General features: G+C 45.9%; 1 protein-coding gene across 1 annotated transcript in view; it reads right to left on the bottom strand.

The window, feature by feature from the left end:
* The window catches only part of CCDC33 (coiled-coil domain containing 33), a 642,117-nt gene that overhangs the window by 302,840 nt on the left and 314,674 nt on the right, over positions 1 to 24,603 (bottom strand). The window contains exons 11-12 of the mRNA XM_030187021.1: positions 23,808 to 23,941; positions 9,404 to 9,475 (exon numbers count right to left, since the gene is read on the bottom strand). Of these exons, the coding sequence (XP_030042881.1) occupies positions 9,404 to 9,475; positions 23,808 to 23,941 (206 nt within the window). The remainder of the gene's footprint in view (positions 1 to 9,403; positions 9,476 to 23,807; positions 23,942 to 24,603) is intronic.

Consider the following 24,603-nt stretch of genomic DNA (forward strand, 5'->3'; position numbering starts at 1 on the left):
AACGCAGGCAGTGAGGGCAGATTTGATGATTTGGAAGCAATTTTTATCAGAATTTAATGGCATATGTATTTGGCAGGAGGCTTTAGTTTCTAATGTTGATCTACAATTATTTACTGACGCTTCGGGGGAAAGGGGATTTGGAATTTATTTCAGAGGTGCTTGGTGTGCGGAAGCTTGGCCTCCATGGTGGAAGGAGAAGGGTTGGTGTGCAAATATTGCTTTGTTGGAATTATTTCCGATTTGGGTGGCCCTGTGTTTATGGGGGGCCCAATTGAGTAATAAAAGGATTGCCTTTTATTCTGATAATATGTTAGTGGTCTGGGCGATTAATAAGCAATCTTCGCGTTGTCCTTTGTTAGTGGAGTTGTTGAGGTTAATTGTGCTAAAATGTCTGCAACTCAATGTTTGGTTAACTGCCAGACATGTGCCAGGAGTGTGTAATGAGATTGCGGATGCTTTGTCTCGTTTACAGCTACATCGTTTCAGAGCTTTGGCGCCATTAGCAGATTGGGAGCCTACAAGGATGTCAGAAGATTTGTGGTCCAATTTTCAGGAGGTTGTGAATCTCTGTTGATGAAGGCCTTAGCTCCGAATACTTGGAAAGCTTATGGAGTGGGCTGGCGTCGATTTTTAGCATTTCTGGAAGATAATCAGTTGGAATTGGTTATGCCAATTGAGGAGGAGAGAGTGGTCAGATTTCTTCCTTGGGCAATGACCAAAAAATGGTCGTTTGGGATAGTTTCTCAGACGATGGCGGCGATTGCATTTGTGTCTAAAGTGCTGGGTTGGAAAGATCCAGCTGGGTCCTATTTGATTTGCAAGTTATTGTGTGGTTATTCCAGAGAAGAAGGGAGAACAGGCATTGCAAGGGTGAGACGCCCACTGTTCTATGCGCAAGTTGTGCAGTTATGTAAGATTTTACCGCACATTTGCTTTTCAGCATACGAGGTGCGGTTATTTCAAGTGGCATTTGTGGTGGCTTTCTTTGCAGTGTGCAGAGTGGGAGAATTGGTGGTGACTTCTAGGAGGGTAATGGATGATGGGGGTCTGCGGAGCAGAGATGTTATGGTGGAGAAAGGTCTGTTGCGTTTATATTTACGCAAGTCAAAGACAGACCAGGAGGGAAAAGGTAAATGGATTACTTTACAAGCAGCTAAGTGCTTGGAATTTTGTCCGGTTCAATGTGTAGTGGATTACCAAGGAGTACGACCAGTGGGTGGGGAGATTTGGTTGGTGCATCAGACTGGTTTGCCATTGACTAGGTACCAGTTTGCAGCTGTATTGAAGAAAGGTTTAGAGTATATGGGTTTGGAGCCTAAGGATTATGGGACGCATTCCTTTAGAATTGGTGCGGCTTCCAATGCAGCGCAGGATGGGGGTTCGGTGGAGTTAATTCAGCGTTTGGGGAGGTGGCGTTCCAATAGATATAAAGGGTATGTGCGGACTCAGAAAGGGAATATGGTATGTTAATTGTTTTAGTTTCTTTTGCAGATGTATTGCCTCCAGATATATGTGTGTGGATTTGTGGCCATTCGTATGTCTTCTGGGCGCACAAGCATGCTCGGGAGTCCAAGTGGGGAGCCAACTTGGGACTGGTTGAATTTGGTATCCAGATCCGCTGGTTGGCCATTCGAGGCATGACTTGGCAGCAGATGGTACCGACATTACTTCAAGCAAGGAGATTTTCATCACCAGTTTTAATTTGTATACATTTGGGGGGAAATGATTTGTGTAATGTAAAGGGTGTTGATTTAATTCGTGTGATGAAAACTGAATTATTAGCTGTGATGTCATATTTCCCGGAAGCGTTGCTGGTTTGGTCACATATTATCCCACGACGTGTGTGGAAGGGGGCATATAATCAAAAGGGTATTGAGCGTTTACGGAGGAGAGTTAATAGTGAAGTTTCTAAATTTATGGGGCGAATGGGTGGTTTGGTAATGGTGCATGAATTGATTTCTGTGGATTGCGCAGGTTTATATAGAAAGGATGGGGTTCATTTGTCTGAAATTGGGTTGGATATATTTCTGAGTACTATCCAAGATCTTTTGGAGGATTGTTTAAAAAAGGATTTGGCAGCAGCTGCAGTTATGGGGAGCGGTGACAAGATATAATCTGTCACCGCTTGTGGCCTGTAGGAGGGGTAGAGAGGCACCAGAGACGGTTACATGAATATTTGAAATGAATATTGTGAAATATATGGAAGTAAAGGAACTCGTGTGCGGAACCGCCACGGGTAAGATGTGGCTTGACGGCACCGTAAGTCACAGGGTAGAAGGGGATAATACGGAGAAAGGGAGAGCCAGTTTCGTTACCGAATGGCTTAGCTCTATTTAAAAAAAACCGATCTGGGCAGTTTACCTTATGATGAAAGATTTTGTGGCTAAGAAGATGTTAAGTGTTGAAGTTGAATTATTTATTAATGTTGGTGAATAAAGCTGCTGCCAAATTTTATTCCACGAGAATGTGTTATGGTATTTATTATATCTATAAGGAGTGTGGTATTAAATGGTCTGACTGAGGTGCGAATGTCAATGTTAAGAAGCCCTCACAAACTAAGGTGTGAGGGTAATAACATTGACTGAGGCAGTCAGGCAGCAGTAAGAAGGGAAGAAGTGGGTGGGGGAGGGGGAATAGGGGGAGGGATAGGGAGTGATAGGTGAAGGTAAAGTGAGGTAGGATAGCAACTAAAGGAAGGAAGAGGATTGGTGAATGAAGCAGGATAGTGATTGGTGGAAAAGAGAAAAGGGGAGATAGGGTAAGGAGTTTCTGGCGCGAAAAAGTATTGGGTGGGTAGGTAGGAAAGGGTGAGGGTGGTTAGGAGGTAGTTTTGATGACCCTTCCCAGCCCACCCGACGGGTAGGGTTGAATGGGGGGGGGGGTGTTGAAAGGTGGGGTTGGTTAGTGAAGGAGTGGTTAAAGAGGGTGGTAGAGTTGGGGGGTGACTGGTAGCAGCTTTTAAGAGGGTGCCTGTAGGAGGGGTAGAGAGGCACCAGAGACGGTTACATGAATATTTGAAATGAATATTGTGAAATATATGGAAGTAAAGGAACTCGTGTGCGGAACCGCCACGGGTAAGATGTGGCTTGATGGCACCGTAAGTCACAGGGTAGAAGGGGATAATACGGAGAAAGGGAGAGCCAGTTTCGTTACCGAATGGCTTAGCTCTATTTAAAAAAAACCGATCTGGGCAGTTTACCTTATGATGAAAGATTTTGTGGCTAAGAAGATGTTAAGTGTTGAAGTTGAATTATTTATTAATGTTGGTGAATAAAGCTGCTGCCAAATTTTATTCCACGAGAATGTGTTATGGTATTTATTATATCTATAAGGAGTGTGGTATTAAATGGTCTGACTGAGGTGCGAATGTCAATGTTATGTAACGATGGGCTTCATCTCACTGTGGCAGGAAAAAAAATCCTTGGGAAGAAATTCAAACAATATATTCCTAGGCATTTAAACTAGAAGGCGGGGGTGGCATATGGAGGCAGTTCACTCCAAGTGGTCACCCCCAGCTAAAGCTAAAGACAAGATGCGTCAGTAGAAAAGAAAGCAATGAAAGGGAAAGGGAAATGGGACTTGATATACCGCCTTTCTGAGGTTTTTGCAACTACATTCAGGTACTTATTTTGTATCAGGGGCAATGGTGGGTTAAGTGACTTGCCCAGAGTCACAAGGAGCTGCAGTGGGAATTGAACTCAGTTCCCCAGGATCAAAGTCCACTGCACTAACCACTAGGCTACTCCTCCACTCAACAATCTTAGCAAATCACTTCTTACCAACACAGTAGGAAGTGAGACTAAACAAGAAACTAAATGGAAGGTAAAAATTCCACTGATATGTAGATGGAAAGCGATGAACACAAATGCTCGCAGTCTAAGCAATAAAGTTCATGAACTTCAAGCCCTGATGTTGGAGGCAGACTTAGACATTATTGTAATCATGGCGACGTGGCTCAATGGTTCCCATGAATGGGATGCAAACATACCAGGCTATAATCTATTTAGGAAGGAGAGGGTCGTAATGGTGGAGGAGTAGCTCTGTATGTGAGAAATGATATCGCAGCGACTGAAATGACAGGGACCTGGGGAAAGGAAGAAGCGATATGGATCACCTTAAAAAGAGATGATAGTACCTCTGTCTACATGGGTGTTGTCTACAGACCTCCGACACAATTGGAGGAACTATTGACCGCAGATATTCAAATTTGGAAAAGAAGAGAGAGGTGCTGTTGCTGGGAGATTTCAATCTGCCGGATGTAGATTGGAAGGTTCCATCTGCGGAATCGGAAAGAAGTAGAGAGATCGTGAATGCTTTTCGAAGTGCTCTGCTCAGACAAATGGGGAAGGAACCCACAAGGCACGGAGCGACGCTGGATCTGGTGCTCACAAATGGGGATAGTGTATCAAATGTCTGAGTGGGTGCCCACCTGGGCAGCAGTGACCATCAAACAGTTTGGTTTGATATGACAGCTGAAGTGGAGGGCGGCAACTCAAAACTCAAAGTCCTGGATTTCAAGCATTCTGACTTTAGTAAAATGGGGAAATACCTGAGGAAGGAGCTGATAGGCTGGGAGGACGAACGAGAAGTGGAAGGACAGTGGTCCAGGCTGAAAGAAGCTATAAATATGGCCACAAACCTTTATGTAAGGAGAGCAAATAAAAGAAAGAGAAAAAGGAAACCAATATGGTTCTCCAAGCAAGTGGCTGAGAAAATAAAAGCTAAAGAGTTGGCGTTCCTGAAATACAGAAAAACTCAAGAAGAGGTACATGGAGAGGAATACCGGATGAAACTGAAAGAAGACAAGAGAGAGATACGTCTGGCAAAAGCGCAAGCGGAAGAACAAATGGCTAGAAAGGTAAGGAGGGGTGACAAAAATTTCTTCAGGTATATTAGTGAAAGGACGAAGACTAAAAAGGGAATTGTAAGACTGAAAGATGCTGCGAACCGCTATGTAGATAATGATGAAGAAAAAGTAAATTTGCTAAACAGATATTTTTGTTCTGTTTTCACAGAAGAAAATCCTGGAGAAGGACCACGATTGATTGGCAAAAGTACATATGAGAATGGAGTGGATATAGCACCGTTCTCGGAAGAGAGTGTGTATGAACAACTTGAAAATCTAAAGGTGGACAAAGCCATGGGACCGGACGGGATCCACCCCAGGATATTGAGGGAGCTCAGAGAGGTTCTGGCGGGCCCTCTTAAAGATTTGTTTAATAAATTCTTGGAGACGGGAAAGGTTCCGTGGGAGTGGAGAACAGCGGATGTGATCCCTCTTCACAAAAGTGGTGATAGGGAAGAAGCTGGAAACTACAGGCCGGTAAGCCTCACTTCGGTTTGTGAGAAGGTATGAGGCTGTCCTATACGGTGTGGGCCACTAGAGGGCGCTAGAAGAAGGTGGAGGTCGCTAGGACCAGGGAGAGCCCGGGGAGGTCCACAGGTGCAGGCGGTTATGGGCTGGGTCCTGTGTAGCTGATTAACCACTTTGTACCCCACCTGAGTTGTGAAAGGAAGGGAGATGAGCTAGCAGCAGAAGATGAGAGAGCCCCTGAAAGATACTGGCTAACCTTATGGACTTGGGGTGGACTGGGTGTCCAAAGGAGATCAACAGGCTGAAAGTCCTGGGGTAAGAAGTCCCTAAAGCATTAGTGTTTGACTGTGTGTCCTCAGTAGTTATAGGAACTGTGTGTTCAGTGGAGGGACTGTGTGTCCGAAGAAGAAAAGACTGTGTGTCCAGAACTGTGGAACTGTGTGTTCAGAGGGGGGACTGTGTGTCCAGAACTGTGTGTTCAAAGGGGGGACTGTGTGTCCAAAGTACTGAGAGAAGCAGGCTGCAAAGCCTGGGGTTGAGAGTCCCCAAAGTATTGGTGTAGTACTGAGCCCATGTATCTGTGTGGGGAGGCTCAGTGTGAAGATCTATGAAAGCATAAAGTGTTAAGCTAGAAGAAGTGTGCCCAGGGGCTGGAATAAAGAGTTGCCTGAGAAATATGCAGTTGGTGAGACCTGCTTAATGTGCTGAGTGGAAACCAGGTCACCCTGAGTGAGAAGGGGTAGCACGCTAATCTGCATATGATTTGCATATTGAGAACCAGGTCACCCTGAGTGAGAAGGGGGATATCACAGGTTATTGGAAAAGTAATGGAAGTGATGCTGAAAGAAAGGATAATGAATTTCCTGGAAGCCAATAAGTTGCAAGATCTGAGACAACATAGTTTTACAAAAGGTAAATCGTACCAAACGATTCAATTCTTTGACTGGGTGACCGGAGAGTTGAATCATGGACGTGCTATAGATGTAATCTACTTAGATTTCAGCAAAGCTTTTGGCACGGTTCCCCACAGGAGGCTCTTGAATAAACTTGACAGGCTGAAGATAGGACCTGACGTGGTGAACCGGATTAGGAACTGGTTGACGGACAGACGCCAGAGGGTGGTGGTTAATGGAATTTGATCGGATGAGGGAAAGGTGAGTAGTGGAGTGCCTCAGGGATCGGTGCTGGGGCTGATTCTGTTCAATATATTTGTGAGTGACATTGCCGAAGGGTTAGAAGGTAAAGTTTGCCTTTTTGCGGACGATACTAAGATTTGTAACAGAGTGGACACCCGGGAGGGAGTGGAAAACATGAAAAAGGTTCTGCAGAAGCTAGAAGAATGGTCTAAGGTTTGGCAGTTAAAATTCAATGCGAAGAAATGCAAAGTGATGCACTTAGGGAATAGAAATCCACGGGAGACGTATGTGTTAGGCAGTGAGAGTCTGATATGTACAGATGGGGAGAGGGATCTTGGGGTAATAGTATCTGAGGATCTGAAGGCGATGCAACAGTGTGACAAAGCGGTGGCCATAGCTAGAAGGTTGCTAGGCTGTATAGAGAGAGGTGTGACCAGCAGAAGAAAAGAGGTTTTACTCAGTGTTGCAAGATGGGTGGGTTTCCACCCAACTGGGCTGGTTTTTAAGCCAGGATGCTGGAAATTTTCGAAGGCTGCGGGCTGCGGGAAATTGGGCTTCTTTTTCGTTGCAGCTGTGCGGGGTTTGCGCTTTTTTCGGGGGTTTCTATTGGTCCAATTTGGTCCAATAGAAGCTTTTCCAGGGTAGGGTTGACATCAGGGGCGGGGTTAAAGACATCAGAGGTGACATCAGGGGCGGGGCTAACGACATCAGAGGTGATGTCAGGGGGCTGGGTCGGTGACGTTGGGGGTGGGGTCGGTGACGTTGGAGGCGAGGTTTGACCTTGGGTGGGTTTTGGGCTGGTTTAGGGCCGATTTGGGGTGGGGAAAATTTTTCCCATCTGCCCATGCTGGTTAGTGCCCCTGTATAAGTCGTTGGTGAGGCCCCACCTGGAGTATTGTGTTCAGTTTTGGAGGCCGTATCTTGCTAAGGATGTAAAAAGAATTGAAGCGGTGCAAAGAAAAGCTACAAAAATGGTATGGGATTTGCGTTACAAGACGTATGAGGAGAGACTTGCTGACCTGAACATGTATACCCTGGAGGAAAGGAGAAACAGGGGTGATATGATACAGACGTTCAAATATTTGAAAGGTATTAATCCGCAAACGAACCTTTTCTGGAGATGGGAAGGCGGTAGAACTAGAGGACATGAAATGAGATTGAAGGGGGCAGACTCAAGAAAAATGTCAGGAAGTATTTCTTCACGGAGAGAGTGGTGGATACTTGGAATGCCCTCACACGGGAGGTGGTGGAGATGAAAACGGTAACGGAATTCAAAAATGCGTGGGATAAACATAAAGGAATCCTGTTCAGAAGGAATGGATCCGCAGAAGCTTAGCAGAGATTGGGTGGCAGAGCCGGCGGTGGGAGGCGGGGCTAGTGCTGGGCAGACTTCTATGGTCTGTGCCCTGAAAATGGCAGATGCAAATCAAAGTCAGGTATACACATAAAGTAGCACATATGAGTTTATCTTGTTGAGCAGACTGGATGGACTGTACAGGTCTTTCTCTGCCGTCATCTACTATCCAGCTTATTTTCGAAACAGAAGGATGCCCATCTGTCAACACAAATCGGGAGATGGGCGTCCTTCTCCCGTGGGCGCCCAAATCGGTATAATCGAAAGCCGATTTTGGGTGCCCCCAACTGCAGTCCGTCGCAGGGACGAACAAAGTTCACGGGGGCGTGTCAGAGCTGTAGCGAAGGTGGGACTGGGGCGTGTTTATCGGCCGAGGAGAGATGGGCGTCCTCTGCCGATAATGGAAAAAAGAGGGGCGTCCCTGGTAAGAATTTGGTTTGTTTTATTTGGTCCCTTTTTTTTAGGTCCAAGTCACAAAAATGTGCCCAAACTGCCGAGATGACCAGCGGAGGGAATCGGGGATGACCTCCCCTGACTCCCTCAGTGGTCACTAACCCCCTCCTACCCTAAAAAAACAACTTTAAAAACTTTTTTTGCCAGCCTCTATGCCAGCCTCAAATGTCATACTCAGGTCCATCGCAGCATTATGCAGGTCCCTGGAGCAGTTTTAGTGGGTGCAGTACACCTCAGGCAGGCGGACCCAGGCCCCCCCCCCCCCACCTGTTACACTTGTGGTGGAAAATGGGAGCCCTTCAAAACCCACCAGAAACCCACTGTACCCACATGTGGGTGCCTCCCTTCACCCCTTAGGGATATGGTAGTGGTGTATAGCTGTGGGGAGTGGGTTTGGGGGGCTCAGCACCAAAGGTAAGGGAGCTATGTACCTGGGAGCAATTTGTGAAGTCCACTGCAGTGCCCCCTAGGGTGCCCGGTTGGTGTCCTGGCATGTGAGGGGGACCAGTGCAGTATGAATCCTGGCCCCTCCCACGACCAAATGCCTTGGAGTTATTAGTTTTTGAGATTTGCGCCCTCGGTTTCCATTATGGCTGAAAACCGAGGGCGCTCATCTCTACAGCCGGTGATCTCAGCATTTGACCCAAGTGTTGAGATTTGGGCGCTCCCAACCGTATTTTCGAAACGAAAGATGGACGCCCACCTTGTTTCGAAAATACGGTTGGCCCCGCCGTGCTCGGAGATGGGCGCCCTTAGAGATGGGCGTCCCCGATTGAAAATGCCCCTCCACGTTATAATGTTACTATGTTGTGCCACCCCCAGAACCTTTCATTCTAGAGAGCTGCCTGGTTCACCCAATGAAAGTGCCGACCCTGAATGCAGTCTAGGCCTGATAAAACAACTGAGGCCAAGGACCAGTTTAATGAAACTACTTTATTTAAAATGAAACTGTCTGTTTGATCTGTCAATACATTTGGGGCAGAGCTAGCCCCAGAAAACTATGATATTTTCAAGAAGGCTGGTATAAAAATTAATCTCCTACTGAACAGGAAAAAAGAATAAAAATAAAAAGACAGCTTGGAGCTTAAACAAAGCTGGAAAACCAAAAGCAAATCTTCTTTCTTCCAAACTGGACTACTTCCTTACCTCTGAGTTGATCAGCAGCAGAGACAACCCCACAGTGGGGACACTGTCATATATTGTCCGCAGGCTGGTGCCCTGATAGGAGAAAGCACAGGGAAAGCATATCAGTGATCAGTGAACATCATAAATGCTTCAAGATCCATCCAGTACAGTCTGTGAGAGAGTCAATAGGAAATTGCCATTCCCCCTTAATAGCACTCCCTCCCAGTCACACAGATTCCTTAAAAGGCGCCCTTTCCTTTCTGAGCACACTACCAGAACCCTCATCCACACTTTTATCACCTCTGGCTTAGACTATTGCAAATTGCTTCTTACAGGTCTCCCACTTAGCCATCTCTCTCCTCTTCAATCTGTTCAAAATTCTGCTGCACTACTAATATTCCGCCAGTGTCGTTATGCTCATATTAGCCCTCTCCTCAAGTCACTTCACTGGCTTCCTATCCGTTTCTGCATACAGTTCAAACTCCTCCTATTGACCTATAAGTGCATTCATTCTGCAGCTCCTCAGTACCTCTCCACTCTCCCTACAATCCTCCCCGGGAACTCCGTTCACTGGGTAAATCTCTCTTATCTGCACCCTTCTCCTCCACTGCTAACTCCAGACTCCGTTCCTTTTATCTTACTGCAGCATATGCCTGGAATAGACTTCCTGAGCCGGTACGTCAAGCTCCATCTCTGGCCGTCTTCAAATCTAAGCTAAAAGCCCACCTCTTTGATGCAGCTTTTAACTTCTAACCCTTATTCACTTTGTTCAGAACCCTTATTTTATCATCCTCACTTTAATATTCCCTTATCTCTTGTTTGTTCTGACCGTCCTAATTACATTGTAAGCTCTGTCGAGCAGGGACTGTCTCTTCATGTTCAAGTGTACAGCGCTGCGTACGTCTAGTAGCGCTTTAGAAATGATAAGTACTAGTAGTAGCAGTAGTAGTAGGAGCAGAGCAGGGAGGGCATAGTCAAGACAGGATAAAAACTCTCAGCATAGATCAGTCTTTGAGGCTCAGAGGAGAGAAGTCTTGCAGAAGCGCTACTTAAGTAGGTCAAGTTTACCTTGGAACCCTGCAAAAATTTTGACTTTTAAACTGAAGGCCAAATCTGGCCAATTGTGCTGCAGTTGGAAAGTCATTAATGTAACCCTGGGATTCCAGGTCAGAATCAAGCTATTTGTGCTGCCTTTTGAAAGACAGATCAGTGCACACTGTGGCCCTGTAGGAGCTGGCCATGGCAGAAAACTTTTGGTGTCTTTATTTCCTCCTGACCTGTGAGAGGAACAGGTCACCCATTTTTATGTTCCCAAATACATTTTAATTTCACACTTAAACTTCTCTGTGGCTGTGTTAATCAAGGCTCCAGGCCCATCCACACTCATGCTACTATAGAGTCATACAGTAAATAAGACTAGCATCATCTGTGGTCTTTGGCTTGCCTTCAGAACTCTTGTGGATTTCATGGTCAGAAATCTTGTTCAGCTATGTAGGTCTGTAGTATTCTGTGTTTTTACCATGCTGTGGAATTGGCACTAGGCACTATCATGCAGGGTTGGTATAATTCTGTACTGGATCAGGTAAGGTAAGAAAGGAAACAACAAAACCAAATACCAAGAAAATAGGCAACTAATAAAAATTAACACATCCACAGCCCGGATCGAACCGTACCATCCAATCCAAATGGGATATGCAAACGCTAGGTCAGTAGTAAACAAAACAGAGATTATAACAGACTGGATCACCACAGACAACCTTGACCTCCTATTCATCACTGAAACATGGATCCATGACCCTAAGGATCCCATAATCCTAGATTTATGCCCACCAGGATACAAAATTACCCACTGGATAAGGAACAGGAAAAGAGGAGGTGGTATAGCCATAATATACAAATCCGAGTTCACTATCACAATTACAGCTGAATCCATCCTACCTCAACTTGAAATTGCATCGGTAAGAATCAACCACCCAAACCTGCAAGAACACCTTAATGCAATCCTACTCTACAGGCCACCAGGTAACTGGCAAGATACTCAAACACACCTCATGGACTTCATCTCGAACATATGTATCTCTACCTCAAACCTTATCATAATAGGCGACATTAACCTGCACTTGGAAGACACTACCTTAACAAACACCCAAGAATGCAAAGAATTCCTACAATTATGGGATCTTCACGTATCAAATGTACAACCAACACACACCAAAGGACATACACTAGACATTATTGCATATAAATTTGATCTAGACTTAAACCTTATACTAGCAGATACAAAATGGATACCCACACCGTGGTCAGACCACTACAAATCTCACATCTCCCTTCAATGGCGAACGAAGGCCACAATCAAAAAAGAACGAAAAACCTACACCACGAGAGGAAAAATAGACCCGGTAGTATTCTGGCAACAGATCTACTATAATGAATGGACAACAAAGGCAGACACAACCAAATTCCTCCTAGACTGGGACGATAGATGCAGAACAATATTAGACAACATTGCCCCAATTCAAACTAGAACTTCACACAGAAAGAACTCATTACCGTGGTTCAATGAAGAATTGAAAAAACTCAAAACACAAGTTAGGAAATTAGAACGGGCATGGAATAAAAAGAAAGACGATCCCACACTTAATGCTTGGAAACAACTCCGAAGAAAATATAAATACACCATAAGACAAACCAGAAGACTATACTACAAAACTGAAATTGGACCAAATTACAAGGATACATACAAACTCTTCCAACTCGTGAATAAATTACTAGACACCACACCAGTCACGAATAACAGCAAAGACACACCAAGAGCTGAAAACCTCGCGGAATACTTCAAAGAAAAAATAGTACAACTACGACTCAAAATACCTGTCAGCCCAATCGAATACGTTGCACTCCTAGACTCTCTGGACCCAGACCCTGGAGAATACCCAGCAGACAGGATCTGGAATTAATTCGAGATACTATTGGAAGATCTCATCTCCCAAACGCTTAAAAGATTTGCCAAATCTCATTGCAAACTAGATATATGCCCAAATAACCTTATGAAATCGGCCCCCCAACACTTTATAACAGATCTAACGAAACACGTGAATTTTATGCTACAAAACGGACTCTTCCCAAAGGAGAAAGGAAACATTCTACTCACCCCCATACCCAAAGATGCAAAGAAAAATGCGAGTGAATTAACCAACTATAGACCAGTAGCATCCATTCCCTTAATAACCAAAATAACAGAAGGGAAGGTAACCAAACAACTCACAGACTATCTAAACAAGTTTTCAATACTACACGACTTCCAATCAGGATTCCGTTCTAATCACGGTACTGAAACAGTATTAGTTACGCTCATGACAAAATTCAAACAAACAATTGCAACCGGCAAGAATATATTACTTCTACAATTCGACATGTCAATCGCCTTCGACATGGTTGATCATGGAATTCTACTACACATCCTTGAATACTTCGGTATCAGAGACAATGTTCTTAATTGGTTTAAAGGATTCCTAACCACACGCTCATATCAAGTGACATCTAATTCGATCACATCAGCCGCATGGACACCTGAATGTGGAGTTCCACAGGGATCTCCCCTCTCACCGACTATATTCAACCTAATGATGACACCCTTTGCCAAACTACAATTGAACCAAAACCTCAACCCATACATATACGCTGATGATGTAACGATCTACATCCCATTCAAACAAGACTTAAACGAAATTTCCAATGACATCAACCAAAGTCTACATATCATGCACTCCTGGGCAGATGCCTTTCAGTTAAAACTCAACGCAGAAAAAACCCAATGCCTAATACTCACCTCTCAACACAACATGAGCAAATTTACCACCATCAACACACCAAAACTAAACCTACCAATTTTGGAAATCCTGAAAATTCTTGGAGTTACCATTGATAGGCACCTAACACTTGAGAATCATGCGAAAAACACAACCAAAAAGATGTTCCAATCAATGTGGAAATTAAAAAGAGTAAGACCATTCTTCCCAAGAACAGTCTTCTGTAATCTGGTATAATCATTAGTACTTAGTCATCTAGATTACTGCAGCTCACTCTACGCTGGATGCAAAGAACCAATACTCAAAAAACTCCAAACAGCCCAGAACACGGCAGACTCATATTTGGAAAATCAAAATACGAAAGTGCAAAACCCTTACGAGAGAAGCTACACTGGCTCCCACTCAAAGAACGCATCATGTTCAAAGTATGTCCCTAGTACATAAAATCATCCATGGCGATGCCCCAACCTACATGTCAGACCTGATAGACCTACCATCCAGGAATGCTAAAAAATCTTCTTGCACATTCCTCAATCTTCATTTCCCCAACTGTAAAGGTCTAAAATACAAATTAATGCACGCATCAACTTTTTCCTATATGAGCACGCAATTTTGGAACACATTGCCACGTAACCTAAAAGCAACCTATGAACTGACCAGCTTCCGTAAACTACTAAAGACCCATCTCTTAGACAAGATATACCACAAAGACCAAACATGTGAAACTCCCACATATATCTAGAAATGTTAATAATGCCTTCTGCTTTAGCATTATCATTTATTCCTTTACCATTCAACCCAAAATCTTTCTGTAATACTAAGTGTTTACCCTCTTCTCATTTCCACTATCCATGATGTATTGTAAGCCACTGAGCCTGCAAAGAGGTGGGAAAATGTGGGATACAAATGCAATAAATAAATAAATAAGAAGAGATGTCACCTCAACGCAGTGGCATAGCCACAGGTGGGCCTGGGTGGGCCTTAGAGCTCAGGCCCACCCAACAGTAGCACACATTTAGCGGTAGCTGGTGGGGATCTCAAGCTCTGCCAGCTGAAGACTTCCCTCTGATGGTAACGAAAACGCTACTCTCCATGATACCGGCACCTGTGCATGCTCAGTTTTCAGCGCATGCCTGCTGCAGACTGCCATGGTGGAAAGAAGCATTTTCCTGCCAACTGAGATATATTTTTGGTGGTGGTGGTGGTGGGGGTGTGGGGGGGAGAGAACACTTGGTGCCCACCTACTTCTTGCCTAGGCCCACCCAAAATCTGTTGTCTGGCTACGCCCCTGCCTCAACGACTGCACTCTGTGAGGGTATTTTGCCTTCTGTTGCAACAGGACACTGATGCAGCCTTGGATAAGGTTTGCTTTTGCAGTTCTAGGCGTGCAGAGGGATTTTCCTTTCCCTAGGAAGACTGTTAAGTTATGAGGCAATACTGGTAGCAGAGTTGTACCTGCTGGTGTGAGCATGCACTGGTTTGTGGCTTATAGAAGTTTGTTGGAGTAAGTTTGCATGCAAAATCTGCATAAGGAGATTGTGGTTAATACACAAATTGTGAATGTATATATTTTAACATAAAGGAATTATGGGCCTCTTTTACTAAACCACGCTAGCAATGTTTGGTGTGGCAAATGCGCCTCAGCCCATTCATTTTGAATGGACTGTGTCGCATGTGGTATAGTAAAAGAGGTCCTATGTTAGCTGTGGGAAAATGTCAAGCTAGGTCAACAATTTATATGATATCTCAGCCTTCTATCTACAGAGAAGTCATCCATAAAGAACATGGGAGTAGCTAGCTACAGACTCTTGATTCAGTCGACAATTTATCCATTCCTGGTTTTAGCTGGGTAGCAGTCTGTTTGTTGTCTGGAGCCAGCACCTGGAAATGATTTTTAGTGGTAAAATATGCTTCCTGGGATCACAATGCCTGCTCCTCTGGAAGTGGGATCAAAGCCAGTAGAGGAGAGACAAAGAATTGTTGCATGGTGGACCTTGAGACTATCCATCATCTTGTTGACTATGTCTTCATAAGGAAATTCCTCCTCCAATATAAGGGACTTCAACAAGCCTTCATGTTCATTTTCAAGTAGGCTAGATGCATGCAGCCATGAGAGTGCTGAGGCCCTCAATGCAAAATAAATCATATACCAAGTGCATAAGATATTTTTTTCACTCTGCCATCAGCCAACACTGAATGAATTCACTTTATTCTTCTTGAAACAGGCATTATGTTCACTTGTCACATTGCAACTTACTGGCTTGCAGCTTTGGTGTTGAGGCAAAGAGCAGAGTACCAGCATGCTGGACAGGATAAAGCAAATAGAAATATGAGCAAAGACTGGTAACGGAGCTTGAAGACTGAACTAAAGTGGATACCTGAAGTTGGAACTAGAACTCAAAGTGAGGACGGAGCCTGGATCAGGAGCCAGCCTGGAACCTAGAGCTGATGCTGGATCTGGTATACAAGCTGGATTAGGACTTGCCATAGGAACCAGAACTGGACTCTATATGGGAACTGGAATGTGACAAAGAAGTACAGCTGACATTCAGTATAGGATTCAGACTCAGAGACTGGAACTGGAAGCTGCAAAGGGATGTGTGGACAGACTGGAATCAGGCAGGGGCTTGACCCAGGAAACAAGCAAGAGTAGAACCAGGAGATATAGTTCCAACTGGACTTGGACAGAGACTAGATCCTGAGCTAAGTCAAAGCAGAAGCTCAAAGCTGCTTCTGAATGAGAGGAAGAAATTCATTACACTAGAATGCTTGGCTAGCCATCCGGTTGCTGGGGATGACTTCCTGTTTTCAGCAGACCTTTTGAAGCCTGGTTTTCATCAATCCAGTTCCTCCAGGGGAGTGGCCTTCTTCTTTCTTCCTATTGGTCAGCAGAACTTCATATTCCATGTCAAGGTCATAGAATTGTGATGCAGGGTCCAGAACATTCATCTTTTTACTGGACCCTGCATCACAGTCCTCTGGGCAAGATACGAAGAAAACCAAGAAAGAACAGACCCCTGAAATCCAAGTGAGGACAGTGTATCAAGGAGTAGGTGGTGATCAACAGTGTCAAAAGCAGCAGACAGATTGAGAAAGATGAGGATACAATAGAGACTTTTGGATCTGGCCAAAGAAGGGCATTTAACAGCAATAATATTTTGGGAGCAGTAAAAAAAAAAAAAAAAAGCAGCAAGTAGGTATTTTCAAATTCCCTCCTTTCTTCCCTCTCCTAGAAAGGGCTGTTTCAGTTGAATGTAGAGGGCGAAAGCCAGATTGAAGTGGGTCAAGAATAACTTGAGATGAAAGAAAGTCAAGACAATGGCAGTGAACAGCACATTCAAGTATCTTAGATATGACAGGGAGGAGGAAGATGGGGCACTAGTTGGAAAGGCAGGTAGGGTTCATAGAAGGTTTTTTGAGGAGTGGTGTAACTATGGCATGTTTGAAGGCATCAGGAACAGTTGCAGTGGAAAGTGAAAGATTGAGGATATGACAGAAGTTTCAGCAAGGTCTTCTCTATCAGAGGTATAGGAGGATATGCATACAGAAGTCCTCTTCCCCAATGTAGGAGAAAGGCATCTGATGCTAGTCTGCCATGTGATCCAAGCCTGGAGCAGAACTGAGGGACCTTGCTGTTGAGATGAGCAGCAAAAAGATCCAACGAGGGGGTGCCCCATTCTTGGAAGATCTTTTGGGCTATGCCCATGTTGAGAGACCACTCGTGCAGTTGCAATATCCTGCTGAGTCTGTCCGCGAGGCAGTTGTTCTTGCCAGGAAGATATACAGCATGGTAGCTTATCCATTGAAGGAGAGTCCATTGCCACATATCTACCACTTCCTGACACAAGGGTAGGATCCCGTACCCCCCTCCCCCACACATACTGTGAGAAGGAAGAGGCTGACCTACCCTGGTTAGGCCCCTAGAGGGCACTGTTCCCCTAAAATGTCCAGGGAGAAGGGCAGGGTGAGTCACTAAAGGGAGCCAGTAAGGGGTGTATAGCAGGAGGTCGCTAGGACCGAGGAGAGTCCTGGGGATAGAAACAGGTGCAGCAGGTTATGGGCTGGGTCCTGTTTGGCTATTAACCACTTATACTCCACCTGAGTTGTGAGGGAGAAAGGAGAGCTGGCAGCTGAAGAAGAGGGCTGGTAACTGAAGCAGAGGGATCCCCATGAGAAGTACTGGCTGAGCCCTATGGCCTGGTGGTGAAAAGACTGTGTGTCTAGAACAGTGAAGAGGTACTGTGTGTCCCAGATGAAAAGACTGTGTGTCTAGAACAGTGAAGAGGGATTGTGTGTCCAAGATGAAAAGACTGTGTGTCTAGAGTTGTGTGCTACAAGGAGGGACTGTGTGTCCGGGACTGAGTTAATATTGAGAAAAGACTGTGTGTCTAGAGCTGTGGGCTACAAAGAGGGACTGTGTGTCCAGGACTGAGTTAGTACTGAACCCAAATGCCTGTGTGAGAGGGCTCAGGGGGAAGAAATCTGTGGTTTTGAACTGTGCAAGAAGAAGTGTTTTAAGCTAAAAGAAGTGTGCCCCAGAGGCGGGAATAAAGATTTGTATGAGAAAAATCCTGTTGATAAGACCTGACTCTGTTTGCCTTTTTGAGAACCAGGTCACCCCGAGTAGAAAGGGGTAGGATACTAATTTGCATAAAATCCGCATACTGAGAACCAGCTCACCCTGAGTGAAAGAGGGACCTGGGATCCTGAGGTGGGAGCTCATTATCACACAAGCCTCATCATTTTCACAAGTGGTGTCAGGATTGGGATCTGCACTGAACATCCACATGGGAGCAGTGGGATTCCAGATCAGACCAGATGAGGGGTCGGTGTGATGTGGAGGTGTCCTTGGAGGTTCCAGAAGCTGTGGTTCCAGAAGCCCGTCGAGGGGGCCAACACTAGCAAAAGCGCTTTGCTCATCTACCCCAGGTAAAGGGTACCTAGGGGGGAGGTGAGAGTGAATACGTAAGTGAGAACTGGAGGCTTGGGAGTGGCTGTAGGGGATGGAGGAGACCACAAGACCCTCCCCAGGAGGGGGGGACCACAATACCCTCCCTGGGAGGGAAGGCGGACACACAGGGAGGTGCAGCACAAGTGAGGGGGCCAGGAGAGTAAACAGGCCACACTTAGATTTTGTTTTGTGTGATTGCAGGCTGCACCCCATCGGACGGCCAGGAAGGATGGAGGCCTGAGAAGCCGGAGAAAAGTTCAAACCGGAGAGGAGAAGTCCAGAGCACTCACCGGAGTCAATTACCGCTGGAGAGGATCTATTAAAGCTGAACATTAAGAACCAGGTTTTGGGACTTGCAGGGGGAGGGTCAAAAGGGACCTACTGCAGGGGCCTAGCCTGGGGGAGCATGGTAGCGGCGGGCACCCTAGTGAGAGGGAAGGGCCCGGGCCATGTGAGGTGCTAAGAGAAGAGTCGTCAGGTGACCCCTTTCTCGGAGGGATCGTGGTGAGGTCGGATGCCCCAGGAGGTAGGAGGTGGCTGCAGTTGGAGGGTCAGACAGGACCTGCTGCGGTTAGGCACCTCAGGTCCCCGGGAACGGGGGGAAGGGCCAAGCCATGTGAGGTGCTAAGAGAAAGATAAGGGACCTAGGCGAGCTAGGTGACCCCTCCCTCAGAGGGATCATGGTATTGCTGGGCGCCCAGGAGGTAGGGGGGGGGGGCTGCAGGAGAAGAGGGTCAGGTAGCACCCGGTGCAGTGAGAGCCCCTCAAGGCCTAGTGAAGGGGAAGGGCCCGGGCCATGTGATGTGCTAAGAGGGGGATGAGGAGCCTAGATGGGGGGTTGGTGAGGCCCAGGGATAGAACAGGGATGAGCCTGGAAAAGAGTATGCCCCTGTGTAAGAATTGCTGCTCCTCAGTGGAAAAGGCTTAAAGAGTTGCTGAGGTTGAGCAGCAATTATCTTAAGGGTGGGGGTATGTGAGAAGGAAGAGGCTGTCCTACCCTGGTTAGGCCCCTAGAGGGCGCTGTTCCCCTAAAATGTCCAGGGAGAAGGGCGGGGTGAGTCACTAAAGGGAGCCAGTAAGGGGTGTATAGCAGGAGGTCGCTAGGACCGAGGAGAGTCCTGGGGATAGAAACAGGTGCAGCAGGTTATGGGCTGGGTCCTGTTTGGCTATTAACCACTTATACTCCACCTGAGTTGTGAGGGAGAAAGGAGAGCTGGCAGCTGAAGAAGAGGGCTGGTAACTGAAGCAGAGGGATCCTCATGAGAAGTACTGGCTGAGCCCTATGGCCTGGTGGTGAAAAGACTGTGTGTCTAGAACAGTGAAGAGGTACTGTGTGTCCCAGAGGAAAAGACTGTGTGTCTAGAACAGTGAAGAGGGACTGTGTGTCCAAGATGAAAAGACTGTGTGTCTAGAGTTGTGTGCTACAAGGAGGGACTGTGTGTCCGGGACTGAGTTAATATTGAGAAAAGACTGTGTGTCTAGAGCTGTGGGCTACAAAGAGGGACTGTGTGTCCAGGACTGAGTTAGTACTGAACCCAAATGCCTGTGTGAGAGGGCTCAGGGGGAAGAAATCTGTGGTTTTGAACTGTGCAAGAAGAAGTGTTTTAAGCTAAAAGAAGTGTGCCCCAGAGGCGGGAATAAAGATTTGTATGAGAAAAATCCTGTTGATAAGACCTGACTCTGTTTGCCTTTTTGAGAACCAGGTCACCCCGAGTAGAAAGGGGTAGGATACTAATTTGCATAAAATCTGCATACTGAGAACCAGCTCACCCTGAGTGAAAGAGGGACCTGGGATCCTGAGGTGGGAGCTCATTATCACACAAGCCTCATTTTCACAATACACACTTATTCACATAGAACATTGCAACCTGGTTGTCTGTCTGAATTTGGATAATGTGGTTTTGGAGTTGATTTCTGAAAGCCTTTAGAGTGTTCCAAATGCCCCACAGCTCAAGGAGATTGATTTGAAGATGAGCCTCCTGAGCGGACCACTGACCTTGAGTGTAAAGCCCAACCACATGAGCTCCCCAATCTAGGTTAGATGCATCCGTTGTCGACACCTTTTGATGCAGTGGAATTTGGAATGGAAGTCCCAGAGTCAAATGGCACCAGATCTTCCACCAGAGAAGAGTGTGAGTGAACTCTGGAAGGACGTGAATGACATCCATTAGGTTCCCTGTGGCTTGAAACCACTGGGATGCTAAGGTCCACTGGACTGCTCTCAAATGGAACTGTGCCATGGGAGTGACATGCTCTCAACATTTGCCGAGCTGAAACCTGATGGCTGCTGCAGACCTGAGAGTCAAGGGCTATAGCAATAAGGTATCTGCTCTTGTTAGAAGAAGGAAGGCCTGAGCCTATGTTGTGTCTATCAGGACTCCTATATACTCCAATTGTCATTCTAATACCTGAATAGTCAACTGCATTGACTTAATTGCATCTTCCTGAGATGCGTTCTTGACCAGCGAATCATCCAGATAAGGAAACACATACACTCCCAGTCAGCATAAATCTGCTGCGACTACTGCCAGACACTGGGGAGCAGGCGCTAGGCCAAATGACGGAACTGGAAGTGGTGTTTCCCCACTCAAAATCTGAGATACTTCCTGTGACTAAGAAGTATCGAAACATGGGTATAAGCATCCTTTAAGTCCAGAAAGAATAGCCAGTCATTTTCCTGAATGAGGAAGTAGGGTGTCCAGGGAAATCCTCCTGAACTTTTCTATCACCAGCAATTTTTTCAAGGCCCTTAGATCTAGGATGGGACGGAATCCCCCCGTTTTCCTGATCACAAAAAAGTACCAGGAATAGAATCCCTGCCCCTCCTCCCCGGTTGGTACAGATTCGATCACTCGGGCCTGCAGAAGAGCAGAGATTTCCTCTACAAGTACTTGCTTGTGCTGAGAGCTGATGTAAGACACTCTCAGTAGACAATTTGGAGGTCGCTGATACCAATTTATAGCGTACCCGCAACAGACTATTTTGGATTTGCTCACACCTTTTTCAGCAGTAGCTCAAAGTAAGTTACATTGAGGTACACTGGGTTTTTGAAGCACCCACTGGTTGGAGGCTATAAGTGGCCATCTGTGGTGGTAAAAATTGAGCCTTCTTCCAACCAGTAGGTTGTCTGGAATGGATACTCTTTGTGCGGCTAAGCTCTGCTGGAGCTAGTCAAAAGCCCGTGCCCTGCTTTGACTGGGGAGCTGGCTGGGATTTCTGGGGACGGGGCTGATGAGGCCTGGGATGGGGGCCATGAGTCACCTGAGTAGACCAAGCAGAGGGCTGGCAACTACACCTTTGAGAGTTGTAGGACCTGCGCCTTTGCCCAGTTGAAAATCTTCTTGTTGAAGAAGATGCTGATAGAGGTTGCCAAGGGAGAGTGTGGATGTATCAGTGTGTTTTGTAATGAGGTAACGACTTCTTCCACTTTCTCTCCAAATAAGTTGTTCCCTTAGCAGGGCACATCTGCCAACCTCTCCTGAACAGCCTGTTCCAGGTCAGAGTCATGCAGCCATGAGAGTTTGCGCATCTCCACACCCTTTCCAGAATCTGGACGCAAAATCAAAAGTGTCGTAAGCGTCCCTGGCCAAAATAATGCCGACACTCCATCTGCTTATTGTCCAACTGGCGAAGCTCAGCGGCCTGCCCTATAGGGAGAGAATGTGCCAGATTAAGTGAACTAGAGACTCCAAGTAAAGGCTTGTGTAGAGCGGATGCGGTGCACAAGCATCAAGGCCTGAATAGGTTTCCTCCCAAACAAACCTAAGGTTCTAGCATCTCGCCCCGGGGTGCCAAGGCATGACACCGAGAACTCTTAACTTGTTTGATAGCGGAGTTGACTATCAAAGAGTGGTGAGGCAACTGGGCCCTCTCGAATCTGGGAGCCTTCTGGATACTCTGGATATGATACTGCGCATCCACCTTCTTGGGTGCTACCTGCACCGAGAAGGTAGATTACCAGTTCCTCATCAGTGTCTCCTTAAGGATAGGGTGCAATGGCACAGTGACGCCTTCCTTAGGAGGAGACTTATAGCCCAAAACAGACATCTCTGCCCTTGGGCTCTTCCTCCATCTCCACCTTAAATGAGATGAGCGCAGCCATCTGTCTGACAAAACCAGTAAAAGAGAACACCTCTAGAGGAGATTTTCATTTCTTTTGAGAAGGTGAGGGATCAGGTAGGATACTATATGGCTCCTCCTCAAGAAGTAATGTGGATCCTTGTCTGATACCCGTGATGGTTTCCAGTCAGACTCCTCTTCCTCTTGGGAATCAGGAAACTGAATCTGCACCAGCCTCGATCTAGTGGAACAACGTCCACGCTCCGAGGAGCATCGAGGTTCAGCCCTTCTCTCAGACTCCAAGGAAGCTACCTCCCCCAATGTCAGAGGGGGTAATGCCTGCTTCCTGGGCTTCCCCCATGAATAGAGCCTTGATCCCCTGTTGAGTCCGATCTTGACCGGTCTCGGAGCCTGCTAACAGTGCCCAATGTCAAGGCAGGTGGAGACCCACTCGATGCTGGTGCATTCTCAATGGTTACCGGTGTCGGAGCAGCCATGGAGTCTGATGCTGCCGATGCCAAAGACAATGGTCCAGACTTCATACCCACAAAGCTGCTCTTGTTGAGCCAATCGCACTCCCTGTGACCCGGCCTGCTACTACAACTTATCATTTCTATAGCGCTACTAAACATACGCAGTGCTGCATATGAAGCCAAAGATCACAAACAGAGGGGTCATGATCTGGCCCAAGGCACCCAATGCTCCAGTTGTGCGGGTCAATGAGTGAAATAATGTGTTGATATTTAGCGCACTGCTTGAAGCCACTGGGAGCCTTCTGGGACATCAAAAAAAGAATTTCAGCTACATTAAACTCCTCAATCTTGAACAATTAAAAAAGGGGAAGCATTCAAATTGAGGTAAGGGCTGCAGCCTAACCATATAGCCACTCATGAAAAATAAAGAAAACAAAAAAAAGCTGAAAAACTGGAGAAACAATACAAGGAAGGGAAAACAGGAGAAATACATTTTAAAAAGAAGATAATTACGCACAGGGAAAGGCACTCGCAATAGTGAAAATTTTTTGAAAAGTGCAGTGTGAGGAGATGATTACATGAACACATCCTCTCAGTTCCACGAAAAAAATAAGACTGAGGAACCCATGCTCGAGAGTCATGTGGGAAGGCACCAGCGCATGCGCGATTGGATGCTACTAAAACTTTCTCTAGTGCTAGCGATTCAGCATTCACACTGGGGCTCCATTGGATGACGTCTGCCTATTAAACAGGTGGCAGTAAGGGCTCAGGCAGTAAATAGCCATTTACTGCCACATTTTTAAAAAAAGGCCTTTTTCCTGCTGTGATAAAAAGTGGCCCAGTGCACAACAAAACTAGTGCAGGCCACTTTTTACTGCAGCTTAGTAAAAGGGCCCCTAAGGAAATAACAGAAAAATCACTATATGACAGTGATAGGGCTCAAAGATAAACTCAAACTTGAAAATTCTTCTCAAAAATAACATTTTATGAGAGCTCCAGTGATGCATGTCATGGCTCTGTGGAAAACTGAAGATTGAAGAGGTCCTGCTTGACAGGTGTAAGCATCAAAAGATGGTATATGCATCAAAGAGTTCAAATAATAATTATCGGTACAGATGTAGCAAGATTACCTGGACTGGAACCTTCACAAGTCGAAGTCCATGTTGGCTTCCATCTGCCATCAGTTTATGATAAATGTACTGGTTTAGGACCACCACAGAGAAACCCAATGGAGTTTGAAGGTGCCAAGGAATCATATCAGACACTGACAAAACAATCACATAACAAGTAGAAAAATAAACCTATGAGAACCAACCCGTTTTCATCATTCTTAACTCTTGTCCTTGAGCAGGTAAGAAGGCCAATTTTAGAAAGATAGGGGTATACAAGACACAGGTTGGGGTATGGAAAAATCTCAATGAATTTTACAAAGGCTCTACCAAAAGTAGAACCTCTTATAAAATATGTGTAAGAATGTGCACAACCGCATGTCAATGCATTTCTACGTCCAGCGGGAACACTGATTTTAAAAACTGCATGTGGGGAAAAAAACAAGCATGCAGCATTACCTCAGATGTGTGTGGGAGCAGCTTTTTTTTAAATCATTGTTCCAGGTATGCACACAGCCCTAGATCTCTTCCTATAAGCAGCATAAGTCCCATCACCTCTCAACACCTCTCCCCAGCATCCCATCCCCCATCTGACATCCCATCCTCCCATGACAGCCTCCTAAAAGTATCCCTTTAAGATTCTCCTCCACCCCCCCTGAAAATCAAAATCCTACTGAGTAGACCCCTCATTAACTATTGGGGGTCATGGCTGCCATTTTGAATCCAGGAGTAAACATGAACAGGAGTAACTGGGGGATAGCTTCTGCTCCCACTAGACTACCAGGGACCCTGGTAAGAGCCTGGTGGGAAGATGGGT

The sequence above is a fragment of the Microcaecilia unicolor genome, chromosome 1 (genome assembly GCF_901765095.1).
Source record: "Microcaecilia unicolor chromosome 1, aMicUni1.1, whole genome shotgun sequence".
NCBI classification, from domain to species: Eukaryota; Metazoa; Chordata; class Amphibia; order Gymnophiona; family Siphonopidae; genus Microcaecilia; species Microcaecilia unicolor.